This window comes from Crassostrea angulata, chromosome 6, assembly GCF_025612915.1.
Source record: "Crassostrea angulata isolate pt1a10 chromosome 6, ASM2561291v2, whole genome shotgun sequence".
NCBI lineage: Eukaryota > Metazoa > Mollusca > Bivalvia > Ostreida > Ostreidae > Magallana > Magallana angulata.
This window is the reverse complement of record NC_069116.1, coordinates 21,386,303-21,400,867: the sequence shown is the minus strand read 5'-3', so window position 1 is coordinate 21,400,867 and position 14,565 is coordinate 21,386,303. Positions and strand designations below refer to the sequence as shown.

The 14,565-nt window shown below is 33.2% G+C and overlaps 1 protein-coding gene across 2 annotated transcripts in view; it reads left to right on the top strand.

Annotated features, from left to right (window-relative positions):
- The window catches only part of LOC128188283 (uncharacterized), an 82,879-nt gene that overhangs the window by 65,412 nt on the left and 2,902 nt on the right, over positions 1-14,565 (top strand). The window contains exon 1 of one of the 2 annotated variants that reach the window (XM_052859245.1): positions 14,228-14,471. The exons of the other annotated variant lie outside the window; for it this stretch is intronic. Within the exon in view, the coding sequence (XP_052715205.1) occupies positions 14,368-14,471 (104 nt within the window). The 5' untranslated portion in view covers positions 14,228-14,367. Of the gene's footprint in view, positions 1-14,227; positions 14,472-14,565 lie in introns of those variants that run through there. 2 annotated transcript variants of the gene reach the window in all.

Here is a 14,565-nt window from a genome sequence, read left to right as displayed (position 1 = left end):
TATAAACCAGCAAACTGAACTCTTGGAGTTTGATTTGGGGTAACATGTTGTTTTGATAAAAGGTTTCAAAAATTCTCTGTTAGTCCTGGGGGTCAAATAATTGGTAAAAAATGACGTTTTTTCACAAAAAACCTTCTTCCTCGAACTCCTCCTACATTTTCAACAGTAGACAAATCATCTTTTGGAATATGTTTTAGGGTATCCTATAGATGCGCAATAAGGTTTCGGAATTTTCAATTTTGTCCTGGGGGTCATTTAATGGCTGAAAAATGACGTGTTTTTTTTTTTTTTACCAAAAAAACTGGTTTCAAAAACGTCATTTTTTTTTTTTGTAGTAGCCAAATGATCTTCTAGAATATGATTGGGGGTGTCATATTGAGGCGTGATCAGGTTCCAGAATTTTTTTTTATTAAGGGGATTAGTGGGCAACAAAAAATGACTGTTCTATAGATGTGCAGTAAGGTTTTAAAAATTTAAATTTCATCCAGGGAGTCAAAAAGTAGCAGAAAATTGACGTTTATCACTTCAAAAAAACATAGATCCTAGAACTCCTTTTATGATTTAATGGATAGACACATTATGTCTTGGGATATGATAGGAACTGTTCCATATATGTGCATTACGGTTTTGAAAAATTAAATTTAACCCTGAGGCCCACTACCTACCGGTACATACCTTTTGATGCCCTTTAAGGATCAAGAATATATATGGTTAAGGGGTAGGGATCTCAACGGGCCTATGACAACTCATCGAAAGACAACTCATCGAAAAAATTCATCGATGCGACAACTCACCGAATGGACAGCTCATCGATACGACAAGTCATGGAATGGACATCTTATGGATACGACAATACATCGATGCTCATCGAAACTTATCGAAAGTGAAAATAAAAGTGAAAAAGTAGACACTAAAACTGAAAAGTAAAACACAATAACTAATAGGTATCAAAAATTTTAATTGTATTCGCACTGAATTAACATTTACATTAATACCTTATATTGTGTGCTAGCCCTTCAAGGTGTGGTAAATAACTGCCATTCGCGACTTGTTCTCCGAATGTTGAAACAATCGAGTAAATCTTTTTGTTTTTTCCAATAACTTTTTTTTTCATTTTTCCGATCACAAATGTAAACTAGATGCTGTCATTAGACAGTAATACCCGCACCATGTGTTTGCCCCTAAATAACACTGTTTTGTACCAGTTTAATTAAAAATGAAGGCTCTATGCAAGCTCCGGTAATACAATTAAGATTTATAATTTTCATAACTGAAGGATGAGATCCCTTCCCATATGATAATACACATCGTGACATGAGCAGCACTTTATGTGCAATTTGGGGTAGAACTGTTTGCAGTGAATTTTCAGTTATTCAATAATCTTAACATTTTATGTCATAGAAAGTATAATGGTCTACATAATTATTACAAACAAAATTAAAAATTAAATTATGCCCCCTCCCCGTGGCGGTTGCCGGTTTTAGATTTGCTTCTGTGTGCCTACATGAACATCATCGTGTGCACAGATTTAGAGAAGGGGTGGGGGTGAGGGGTCCAGACCCCCCCCCCCCCCCCATGAAAATTCATTTATATCAATTGTAAAATTACCAAAAATACACCTTGGACCCCAATGCTCTTACAGACATGTAAACGCTCAAACCCATTGCGCTTCAATGTTAGGTAACATTATTTGGGGGGTAAATATTTAATCAATATTTAATATACTTTATTGTTATAATATACTAGTATATAATATACTATATATATATAAAAATACTATTTTCACAAATTACTAGTTTCACAAATAACCGGGTATTTTAATGTTTACTGTATTTTAATTTTTAATGTCGTCAGTCCTACGGTTTTCTTTCTTCCATCTCAATGATACTGTATCGTCTGTATGATAAAAGATCGTCTAGAACACCGAAAATTTAATTTTGATGTAAGTATATACATGTACATCATATTTGAAATATAAAAATACTCAAAACACGCATAAAACGCTTTCACTAACTGCGTACGTTACGCTGATATGCCAGCAATACCATACAAGAAAAATAAGTAAAAAGTTATAGCTAATTTGCTCGTTTAATAATGTTAATGTTTCACAATTCGTATACATTTGATTTTTCCGTTTCCGTACTCAACTAAAGCCAAACGAATACAATGCTATAATAATTGATAGACATGAATATTAATAAGATAACAACGTGTTGATAATCATTCATTAGATATAAATAAAAGATACAAAGTTATTCGTTTCTGGCCAGTCTATACCCTTTTTAAGCGATAAACGTGATGATATTTTCCATTCCGTTCCGCTTTCCGTTCCGTTTTCCGTTCCGCGTTTTAGCAACACCCATACATGCATGTCTGTGTTTTCCGTATGCAGAAAAGGATTAATTAGTTAAGATCAGCTAAAGGAATTCATTATTGTGTTTTAATTGGATTATCATTATGATGTTGACCAATTTAGGTAAGCATAATACATGTAGTAGCAGTAGCACAATATAATGAGATGCCAGCATACATATATAAGTTCTACTTTCACTTTCTAAATGTGATCTCCCTTTGACAGCCATACTGTATCATCATCTTTTAATATTTAAATAAGCTTATCATCGTTACCTATCCTATCGCATTAGTAAAGTTTCTGTCATTTTAGTTGCAAAAGTTATTTTTTTCATTTGTCAGACTGCATGCAGTATTGAATTGACCCCATATTGACCCTGTATAAACAATTTCTTATTAAATTTGTGTATTACATGTAAGTAGGTGTAGACACTTATCATTTTTATATGAGTTGTAATAGGAAGGAAGGAGTATTTCTTTCTTAATGTATTATAATGCATTAAAACAATGTAGGTCATGACCTTATGGGACTGTTCTGACCCCACAAAACAGGAAAATACAAAATATCTTCTAATGTCATTATGATGCATCAAATGGTGTAAAGTACATTAATGACCCCCAGGTGTTGTCTTTAACCCCCCCCCCCCCCTGCCTTAATGAAATAGGAAATGATATGATACACTGTATATTTTGTTAACTTCTGAGATCTGAGATCCTCATCCCTAATCCATATAAATTATTTTTGCTCTTTGTGTCATTGCGCATAAAATTGTATGTAGATTATGCCCCCTTGGAGACACCCTGACATTTTAGAACTAGAAATAATAATGTATTTTATCTTATTCATATGTTATACAGTAGTGTTTGATCCATGTGGGTAAATCCTAGCCTAATGATGTCACTGCTTTGTTTAGGAGACTTTACAATTGCCCCAAGTAGGCGAATACACATGGAAGTGATGCATATAACATTTTGTTTATAAATCTTAAAAATTGAATTAAGCAATTTCCAAAATGTAAATGTGAATCACGAGAGAAAAAGCAATCAAGAAATGATTTAAAATTTGCTACTGTACACATGTAAGAATGTATTAAGAAGACTGAATCTTTATAACCAGGTTAGATTGGGGGGGGGGGGGGGGGGTTGAATGTGGAGTATAAACATTTATAATTTGAATCGTTTATTGTTATTAATTTTAACTTGTCAATGAATACTACTTATTGATCCCAAGGTAGAAATATGACCTCTGATCATATCTCAATAGATCATTTGTCAATTATGCAAGGTGTAATATAATTTGTTTTTAAGAATAACATTTTTTACCAGTTTATAAAAGTTTTTAGACACCAAAATTATATTTTGATCTTAATAGATCATTCGACAAGGGAGGGGGGGGGCAGTTTATATTTGAGTTTGTTTGGGAGTGGGGGTTCCAAGTCATATATTTGACAATTTTTTAATGTAATTTAAAATAAGACTAAGCCATACTACAGTCATGAACATGAATAGTATAGAACAAAACACAAACTAATTACATGTACATGTTTATATACATAGGAAGTATTACAAAACAGATGATTGATCTATATATGGGTTCTTAAATTGAATCATATATCATGTACATATTATATTATTGTTTCTTTGTTCAAGGCATTTAAGATGGTATGTAGGTCATGATCCCAAGTGCTCTTCCTGAAATTATTAAATATCATAAAATCCATTGAGATCCCCACCTTAATCCAAAGATATTATTCCTCCTTAGGTCATGCAGGCGCATCAGATCATTATGGCATGTAAGTCATGACCCTAAGGGGTCATCCTGACCCCCTTAGAATCAGAAATTGTCAATTATCTTTAAATTATTGATGTTTGATGATCCTATCTCTATTTAATCTTTATTATTAAGTCTCCCGAATGAAATTTTGGAGACTTATTGTTTTTGTACGGTTCTTAATACGGTACATGTATTATTATTCATCTTCTTTTTCTTCTTTCCTGCTCTGAACTTGTTTCTCAGAGATGGCTGAACAGAATTGTACAAAACTCTAGGATAGGATAGGCCTGCATATCTAGTTGTGCACCCTGGTTTGATTTTTCTCATTTTGGGTTAGACAACCACTTTTCGGGGGAGGGGGGGGAGGGGGGGTGTCAAAAGGGTGGGGGGTCTAACATTGAAGCTTATAGGAAGAATCGTAGACTCTATTGTAAATGGTAACTTGAAAACGGACAAAGATGATAATATAGGGTTTTCATAATCATATATTGGCCGTTACTGGCAATATATAGGGTTTATTAGATCTGACCCCTGGGGTCATCCCCAACCCCCAGGAATTTGAAATTACCATATATCTCAGAAACTGTTATAATCATGACCCCTAAACCATATATATTCATGTTTCTGATGTCAAGGAGCATCAAATGTTATGTAGGTCATGGGCCCTGTGGGTGGTCCTGACCCCCTCAAACAGCAAGTCCCTTAATATCTTCAAAACAGTTGAGATCCCCACCCTTAAACCATATATATTCTTGTTCCTTGTGTCAAGGGGCATCAAACGTTATGTAGGTCATGGGCCCCGGGGGTGGTCATGACCCCCCTTGAACAGGAAGTGCATGAATATCTCGAAAACGGTTGAGATCCCCACCCCTTAACCATATATATTCTTGATCCTTAAAGGGCATCAAAACGTATGTACCGGTAGGTAATGGGCCTCAGGGTTAAATTTAATTTTTCAAAACTGTAATGCACATCTATGGAACAGTTCCTATCATATCCCAAGATATGATGTGTCTATCCATTAAATCATAAAAGGAGTTCTAGGATCTATGTTTTTTTGAAGTGATAAACGTCAATTTTCTGCTACTTTTTGACTCCCTGGATGAAATTTAAATTTTGAAAACCTTACTGCACATCTATAGAACAGTCCCTATCATATCCCAAGATATGATTGTCTATCCATTAAATCATAACCGGAGCTCTTGGATTAATGTTTGTTTTTTTAGTGATAAACGTTAATTTTCTGCTACTATTTGATTCCCTGGATGAAATTTAAATTTTTAAAACCTTATTGCACATCTATAGGACAGCCCCAATTATATCCCAAGAGATGACGTAGCTACTCCAAAAGTTGTAAGAGAAGTTCTGGGAACCATATTTTTTTGCCCAAAAACGTCATTTTTTGTTGCCCACTGATCCCCTTAATGAAAAAAAAAATTCTGGAACCTGATCACGCCTTAATATGACACCCCCAATCATATTCTAGAAGATCATTTGGCTACTGCCAAAAAAATGACGTTTTTGAAACCAGTTTTTTTGTAAAAAAAAACGTAATTTTTTAGCCATTAAATGACCCCAAGGACAAAATTGAAAATTCCGAAACCTTATTGCGCATCTATAGGATACCCTAAAACATATTCCAAAAGATGATTTGTCTACTGTTGAAAATGTAGGAGGAGTTCGAGGAAGAAGGTTTTTTTGTGAAAAACGTCATTTTTTACCAATTATTTGACCCCCAGGACTAACAGAGAATTTTTGAAACCTTTTTACAAAACAACATGATACCCCAAATCAAACTCCAAGAGTTCAGTTTGCTGGTTTATAAGATGTAGGAGCAGTTTGAGAAAGTAAAACGTGACAGACGGACAGACAGACGGACGGACGGACGGAACAGGGTAACAACAATATACCCGAACTTTCTTTAGAAAGTGCGGGTATAATAAAACCACTGTAAGCTAATTTGTTTTTATTCCTTTGCGAAGGAATAAATGTAAAATCGCTTCCTCCCTCAGCCATATCGTGACTGAGAATAATATGACAATAACCTGAAAAAGTGTTCAAACATTTATATTTTCATTTCAATTTATATCGATGAGTTGTCGTTATCGACGAGATGTCTTTCGTTGACATGTCCCGTCGGTGAGTTTTACTTTCGATTAGTTGACTTTCGATGAGTTGTCGCATTCGGCGAGTTGTCTTTCGATGAGATGTCCGGCACCGATCTCAACCGTTTTCGAGATATTCGTGCACTTCCTGTTCAAGGGGGGTCATGACCACCCTCGGGGCCCATGACCTACATACCGTTTGATGCCCCTTGACACAAGAAACAAGAATATATATGGTTTAATGGTGGGGATCTCAACTGTTTTGAAGATATTAAGGGACTTGCTGTTTGAGGGGGTCAGGGCCACCCACAGGACCCATGACCTACATAACGTTTGATGCCCCTTGACATCAGAAACATGAATAAATATGGTTTAGGGGATATGATTATAACAGTTTCTGAGATATATGGTAATTTCAAATTCCTGGGGGGTGGGGATGACCCCAGGGGTCAGATCTAATAAACCCTATATATTGCCAGTAACGGCCAATATATAATTATGAAAACCCTATATTATTATCTTTGTCCGTTTTCAAGTTACCATTACAATATAGTCTACGATTCTTCCTACAAGGTTCAATGTTAGACCCCACACCTTTTTGACGACCCCCTCCCTCCCTCCCCCGAAAAGTGGTTGTCTAACCCAAAATGAGAAAAATCAAACCAGGGTGCACAACTAGTTATGCAGGCCTATCATATCCTAGAGTTTTGTACAATTCTGTTCAGCTATCTCTGAGAAACAAGTTCAGAGCAGGAAAGAAGAAAAAGAAGATGAAGAATAATATCTAGGAAGTTAACCTTTGTCTTGATACTGCAGTGATACTTGTGCTCCAACACAAAAATACTTGTCAAAGTATAAATTCTAAGAATGTATTTTATCTCTGATTAGTGCAATACTTTTTAGAGGATTGCTTTGAACTCTCGCTCTCTCTCTCTCAGGTGGTAAATACCGAAAAAATAATCCACTAAACGAGGAAATGCAATTTTATAATCTTTATTTCTTTAGTTTGTTCAATGTAAAACTTATGTTTAGGATAAAAGATATTAACAATAAGCATCAAAAACCAATTCATCATACTTTCCCATTTCACTGTCACTTTATGAATCTTAAATCACCAGATATCACCTATTCCAAAAGACTTCTATAATAGCTGCTAATGTACAAATTTTAGTCCATTTTTTTTAACTTTAAGTTTTTTGTTTTACAGATTTATAATTCAAAGAACAAAATAAACTGTTATAATTAGTGTAGGTGTTACAAGTAAAAATTTATAATCACACGTGTTGTTTTAATAAATAGTTGACACTTGACAGTGTTGTGCTCCTGTTTTGGGCAGATATATACTATAAGTGGGGCTGATTGGCTTCTTCTTAGGGGTGTTGCATACTGAGGTAGTGACACAGTCACACTTTATTTTTTCACAATTTTCTTGCCCCATTTTCACATTCACCAAATAACCAGAAAATGGCACCTTTGATATCATGTTTATGATAACTGTGTAGATGCACCTATACCTGATTTAAGTCTTAAAAACAAATTACAATGGTGTATGAATGAACCATGTTTTGAGTATTCATAAGAAGATAACCAATGCATTACTGACCAGTTAAAACATGTTAAAATCAAGAACATTATAAAATGTCATAGCTGACAAGGTGTACTATTGTCTACATCCCTACAGATTTGATTAAGACTAATGTCCAAGTATGAAGTACTATAATATGTAGTTGTACTTTATTTCCCAGTATTTCCCGGGAACTACCAGTAATTCCCGGGAATTACCAGTATTTCCAACCGTCCTGGGAAATATGAGTATTTCCCGCTTTTTTGCCAACCCTGCTCTCTCTCCTTCCTCTCCCCCTCCCCTCTCTCTCTGATAATTATAAATGTTAATTATAAGTTCAAGTATTGCTGTAAATATTAATTTTTCTGAATATTTTCCATGCAGAATAGGAGTGCGTCAAGGGGTAAAATTTATCACCATTTTTGTTTGCTTTATTTCTTAATGATGTGGAATCTTTATTGATAACAACTAACAATATTGGTGTTTCTACAATATCATATGAAATTGAACATGAGCTTGTTATTGTCACTGCATTTAAAATATCTTGATTTGTTTTACTGAGTTTTTTTTAATCAAAATTGCTATTACTGTTTTTGTTATTCGTTGTGCCTATGTTTAAAATTCATAATGAATAAAAAGATGGATGTAGCTAAGAATATAATAATCGTTGTTGTTCTTGAAAGGATTTTAATGAATTAAATTAGACAAAATTGCAAAATGAGTTAATTGAATATACAACTACAAGCAATATTATAGTTCACACAGTATCAATAATTTCAGTGGCAAGTGAAAAAGTTGCTCTTTAATGGTAAAAAAAAATGTAGTAAACATACTACAATGCAAGAAATTAAGGACATGATAAGAAAATGATTTAAAAACCACAAAATAATCATTTCTGATATTCAATCCGTCTCCTTTAATTATTTCTGCATATAGTAACTATTGTAAGTATTTTTACTACATTTAGCAATATGGTTATATGGATTAATTGTCTCAATTCATCTTTTAACTAGGCCTATTTTCTCCGTAATTAGCTTGGGAGCGCCTCTGATATGCTCATATAATGAATGTGAAGAACATCGCACCAAGATGAAACTAAACTGGTCATATAACAACCAAATGTGCAAATGTTCATAAAATTTTCATATTTAGAAAGATAAATTCTTACATAAATTATATCAATTCAAAATATATGTTAAGCCAGTAGCTAGTGAATTATTTCGTATCTGTTGATAAATGTGGTCGTAAGTAATAAGTTACATTGAAAAACTCACCTTTCTTCATAAACAGACATTTCCATGATAAAGATGCAGTCGTATATACATTGTGTAATCAATTTTTTTTTCAAAAATGTGTGTCTAGAAATAAAGAGATAAATGAATACTATCCAAATGCCGAATTCACCAGATGCCGAGTTTACCTGGTGCCAAGTTTACCAGGTGCCGAGTTCACTATTCTCGGTGCCGAGTTCACCAGGTGCCGGGTTTACCAGGTGCCGGGTTCACCAGCATTCTGTATGTGTGAATATAACACCTGAATGAAGCCATTGTTTAATTAGTGACACCAATCAGTTTCATTTCCTGTTTATATAAGATCGACTGGCAAAATTAATGTTAAAATAAAAAAAAAACCAGGTTTAATCTGAGTTTTAACTACATGTAAAATTGTGCATTTTCCATACGATTGAGTTTATACGAACTCACCTCGGGTAAGTACTCCTTTTAAAGAATTACAAAACAACACCACTTATTTTATAACAAAATACTCGAAATTGAAAAAAAAAATGCAAATGAAAAAATATATACCCCGGACCTTTTATGTTAGGCGGACCTTTTCTAATACGGGCCGGACCCTTTTAAAGCGAAGGCAGACTTTTAAATGTTAACATTTAGGGTCCGGCCCGGACCATTTTACGGGGCGGACCTTAAATTATACGACACCGGTCAGCACAGGATGCCTACTCCTCCATGGCACCTGATCCTAACTGTATCTTTTTAAAGGTCCGTGTTACTCTGCTTTGAATTAATATTTCGTTTTTGGATTTTTAGGGTGGTTGACAGATTGTTATTGTCATTTTTTTAATTCAAAACAACAATAATCTTAAATGATGATAGTCTAATAATTGGATTATTTTTGTTCTATTCACAATCAAAAGAAAGGTGTTAGTCATAATAATAATCAAAGAAATTAAATAATATTGAACATTCAAGTCGATCATACATAAATCTGTTATTTGATTATGGGTCACAAGAAGTTAAAAAAATTAAATTTATTTTTAATATTTATAAATACCTATGCACATTTTTGAGCTACAGAACTGTGATATCCAAAGTCAATGCATGCTTTACCGGAAATTGTTGGATAAACATTGATCACTTGACACTAACCGCAACTAAAGTCAACAGGTGGATGATTATGTCATGGGAAATTATCGTCGAGAACAGCTCCTTTATAACACACAGTTATATCAGTAATGCAAAGTCCCAAAGTATGCATAGAAAAAAGAGTAAAAGTTTGATACAATGTATAATAGTTACGCTGTTTATTTATTTTTTGCAGTCTAATATATTTTCAGATACTGGAAACGCAGAATATATAATTATATTGAATACTTTTATGGTCTTAACAGCAAACATTTCGAGCTGCAGAAAATACTAGTTATACGGTATACTTTCACGGTCGACGCATGATTCGTCCAAAAAGAAATCCCACAATATGGTATACCTTAACAAAAAGTGCTCTAAAATCTAAAAAAAAAAAGGATTAACAGAAAGTTAAAGTCTGATTGGTCCAAAAAAAGAATCCATCTGTTTATCATTCTGTAACAATGAGTGTTAGTGTGTGTTAAAATTTCAAGCATCAGCGATTAACAGTTGGTGAGAAAGCTTCGACAAACATTTATTACGGACAAACACTCAGACAAACATCCAGAGAGACGGAAACACAAGCATGAAATTAAAGGAAGTAATCATTATCGTCCTCTAGAAATAATTGGTTTCTATCTAATACATACAGCCTTTTTCAGAGTAAATTAATCAATACAGTTTATCCCCCTTTTTCGGAGCGGGTGTATAACTACTTTAGAAAAACTATATGCATGGTTATGATTTCCATGAAGGCCTCTACCGAAATTGTAAAATTCATTGTCCTTGGTCAGGGATTAAGGTCTCGGACCTTAGCCATGCAGAGCGGATAGATGGATGATGGAAAAGCATATCAAAACTACTTTATATACTATATTCTATCTGATTTTGTTTCTTTGATCCTCAGCCTTAAAGTCTGGTTTTCATCATATAAATATTATATATTTATTCTTCTATCTTATAAATGAAACTAAATAATAGTTCAAACTATAAATATTTATTCGATTTTTTTCAAATTATCAATTTCTATGTCAAATTTTAGCAAAGATTTTAGAAAAATTATCATTTTTGTTTGGGACGCTATATTTCCAAAAAATGGCATGAGACATGGTTCAACAATGAAATAAATGAACAATTTAGGTCCCCATCTTTATATCCAAGTGGTTTTTGGACGATTGACACTGCTATCATTTCAGGTGCCAACCTCCTTAAAACGCATTTTTCGAAAGTGGAAACCTTTCAAATATGCCATATGATAGACCGTTGCCATTTTCTAATTTGTTTATCTTTATAAAAAACTTTTGTCTTTCAATTTTGAACAAAATTCGATCCCAAAGGACTTTTAAATCCGGCTGGAGAACTATTGAAAACTACCTGTGTTTAATGAATTTTTGTAACATTTATCTCATATGATTTAGTTTTTGTAAGAAACTCCTAAAGAATTTAATAGGATTTTCTAAATTAATATGAATGTATCCCACTTTGTATATGATTCTATTTTCTCTTCAAACTTCAAATCCTGGATCCATCTCAATGTGTACTGTCAAAATTAGTCAGCTGATTATAGATAGTAATTTTATGTTAGAAGGAAGTCAGGCCTGAATTTTGATATAAAGCATGTAGGTTCCAGTGTTATAATGGGGTGCCTGGAAGTCGAATACTAAACAGCAGCTGCTGCAGTTGTATGCCAGCTTTTCATATCAGAAGAAAGTAGTGCAGACGATAAGTTAACTTTAAAAAAAAAATTGATATGGATGGGGCACGTCAGCCTGGCAGGGAGGGGACATGTTAGACAACAGATTATACTCTGTCTCAGGGGTCATCTCTCTGCAGGGAGAGCGGTATGGTGGGGTCTGAATGGGACAAACTGAGACAAATTTTCCCAGTACACAATTTCATCATCCATTTACGTTTTATGTGACCAGAAAAAGATATGTGTAATCTTTTTGGTGAATTTCTCTTCTTAATATCATTCTTCAAGTCCTTGAGGTGGTTATACAGAAGTTAGACTCATGTGTGAATTAATAATTTTCGATAATTTCATGCATCAGAAAACTGTTCCTTGGCACCTAAATTAGATTAGCTTCACTTCTTGTTAGACCTTTACTGTTCATTCTACTATTTTTTTTTCACAAAATGTAGTTTTACAGTACATAACATTAATGGTACTTCAGGTTTCTTCAAAACAGTACGAACTCGTCGCTGGTGTTTATTGTTTATTATGGTGTGAACGTACAAAAAGAATTGCTTTTTTGAATAAGGATAATAATACAAGTAATTTCTAAAAAAAATCGATTTTGATTTTTAATCAAAATCATTAATGAGCATCACGTACTGATTTTGTAATGGACAGACCCGATGGAATTCAATTGTATTACAAGGAAAAAGGATTACATTGAATGTTTATAATTCGTTTTTTGTTTGTGTATTTTTAACAGGTACTTCCTTGGAATTAATTTCCGTGGATAAATATATTATGCATTATATTTCCTCTTCATCATTTCCTCTAATATGGCATTTTCAAGTATTGCTCTCCCGAAGAGAATTGTGTTCCGGATTATTATGAACTCGTTAAAGTGGTATCTTTTGTAAGTAATTTCAATAAACAACTAATACAAGGTACCTAATAGCAATTTACAGCAGTGTCCTTGAAAGCAATAATAAATGTAGTTGAATGATAAATCTGCGTGATGCCTAAACTTGATTATTGCATATTTTTAATTTTCTCTGAAAAAATCTGCTGTATGGATTAGATAGCAACCTATTGTTCGTACAGGATGACTATGATGATTTGCTTAAATTTTAGCCTCTATATACTTTTTCAAAGAAAATTCATCAACTATGGTAAATAATGTCATTTAAACCAATATTATCAAGAAATTATGATTACTGTAAATTCCTTATATTACGCAAGCACTTAATTCCGCGTCCCCACTGTTTTGTATCAAATCGCGAGAATATAAAATCGCGAACGCAGAAGATTTATCCTTATTACTTATAGTTCCCAACTCTCAGCAAATAAAAACGAGGATTTAAAATTCACGAGACTTGCTTCTCGCGATTTTACGCGGATATTAATTCCTCGCGTTTAATTAGGAATTTACAGTATAAGATTCATATCTTTTTAAAATAAAATTTATACATTTGAAATATTCTTCACAGAAGTAAAATAAGAAGTTAATTTTCTGGGTGAATATAAATACATCAGGCAGGATCAATATTAAACGATTTTTCAACAAATACCGTTTTATTCCAAAGATCCACATATATCTTATTTGTGTTTTGCTATCAATTGCAGCAGCAGCGGCTTTTCCTTGGTACATGTACAGAGATATTATTTCAAAAAGTAATTTGTTTTCATTCTTCATTCGATAAACAAATAATATAGTTTTAGGTTTATAAACCAAAAAAAGGAAATACATGATTTTCAAGAAAGAGAACTTTTTAATTATGTTATAAGTATAAAAATAAAATGTCAACCAACAGATACGTACAGTGAAATGACAGATCGACCAACATCTCTCTTGGAGGAACAGAAAAAAGAGGTCCATGGACGTTAACTGTCATCTGTGTTGAACTGCTACCTAAGAAAAGCAGAAAATAGTGGATCCTCAATCCAAGTTTTTGTTAAATAAAATTGACTTTAGTTAATTTCCATTGGACAGTGACAAAATATAGAACACAGACCCAGTCAATAATATGAAATGCATTAAAGTAAAAATGACATTATTAAAAGATTTTGGTTCTCATACACCAGTTCAAATCAATATATTCCAAGTTCAAATCAGTATCTTCCAAGTAATGAACCTATTTTGGCTTTCAAATGGATGTTATCTTAGATATACATCATTTAGAACAAGTTACAAGAATGGTAAGATAAGTTGATATTTTAAATTTTTGAAAAATAAAAAAACAGTAACAATAATTGATATGTTTATTCTTTATTATCTTATCCATCCTTATATAGGCATATAATCCGCCTTAGGTATCCATTTTCCAAAATCAGTGCACGTTTACGAATTTTTCGATTTAGAATATTTTTTATGAAACAAAACAATGTAGATTTTGTTATTTCAAGCCAACAAAATTGAGAAACATGTAAAACTAAGTGGTAACATTGGCAACATAAATAAGACTAGTCGAGAACTCTCCCGGAAGAGAACACGGAAACATAAGGATGATTCTATAAACTGCTATCTACGATAGATTATGGCGCCAGCTGTTTCTACAGTTGTTATGGTTGGACTAACTTTTGTTGTAAATTTGTCACTAGTTTATTCAACAGGCGGTTCAGGGATTTGCAGTAAGGATGGGTAAGAGTTTATAGACAGAATTTATTTCATGTCGATTGATACTTGCTAAAATATTTAAGAACACTTAAGATCCAACTATTGCATGTATAGTTTG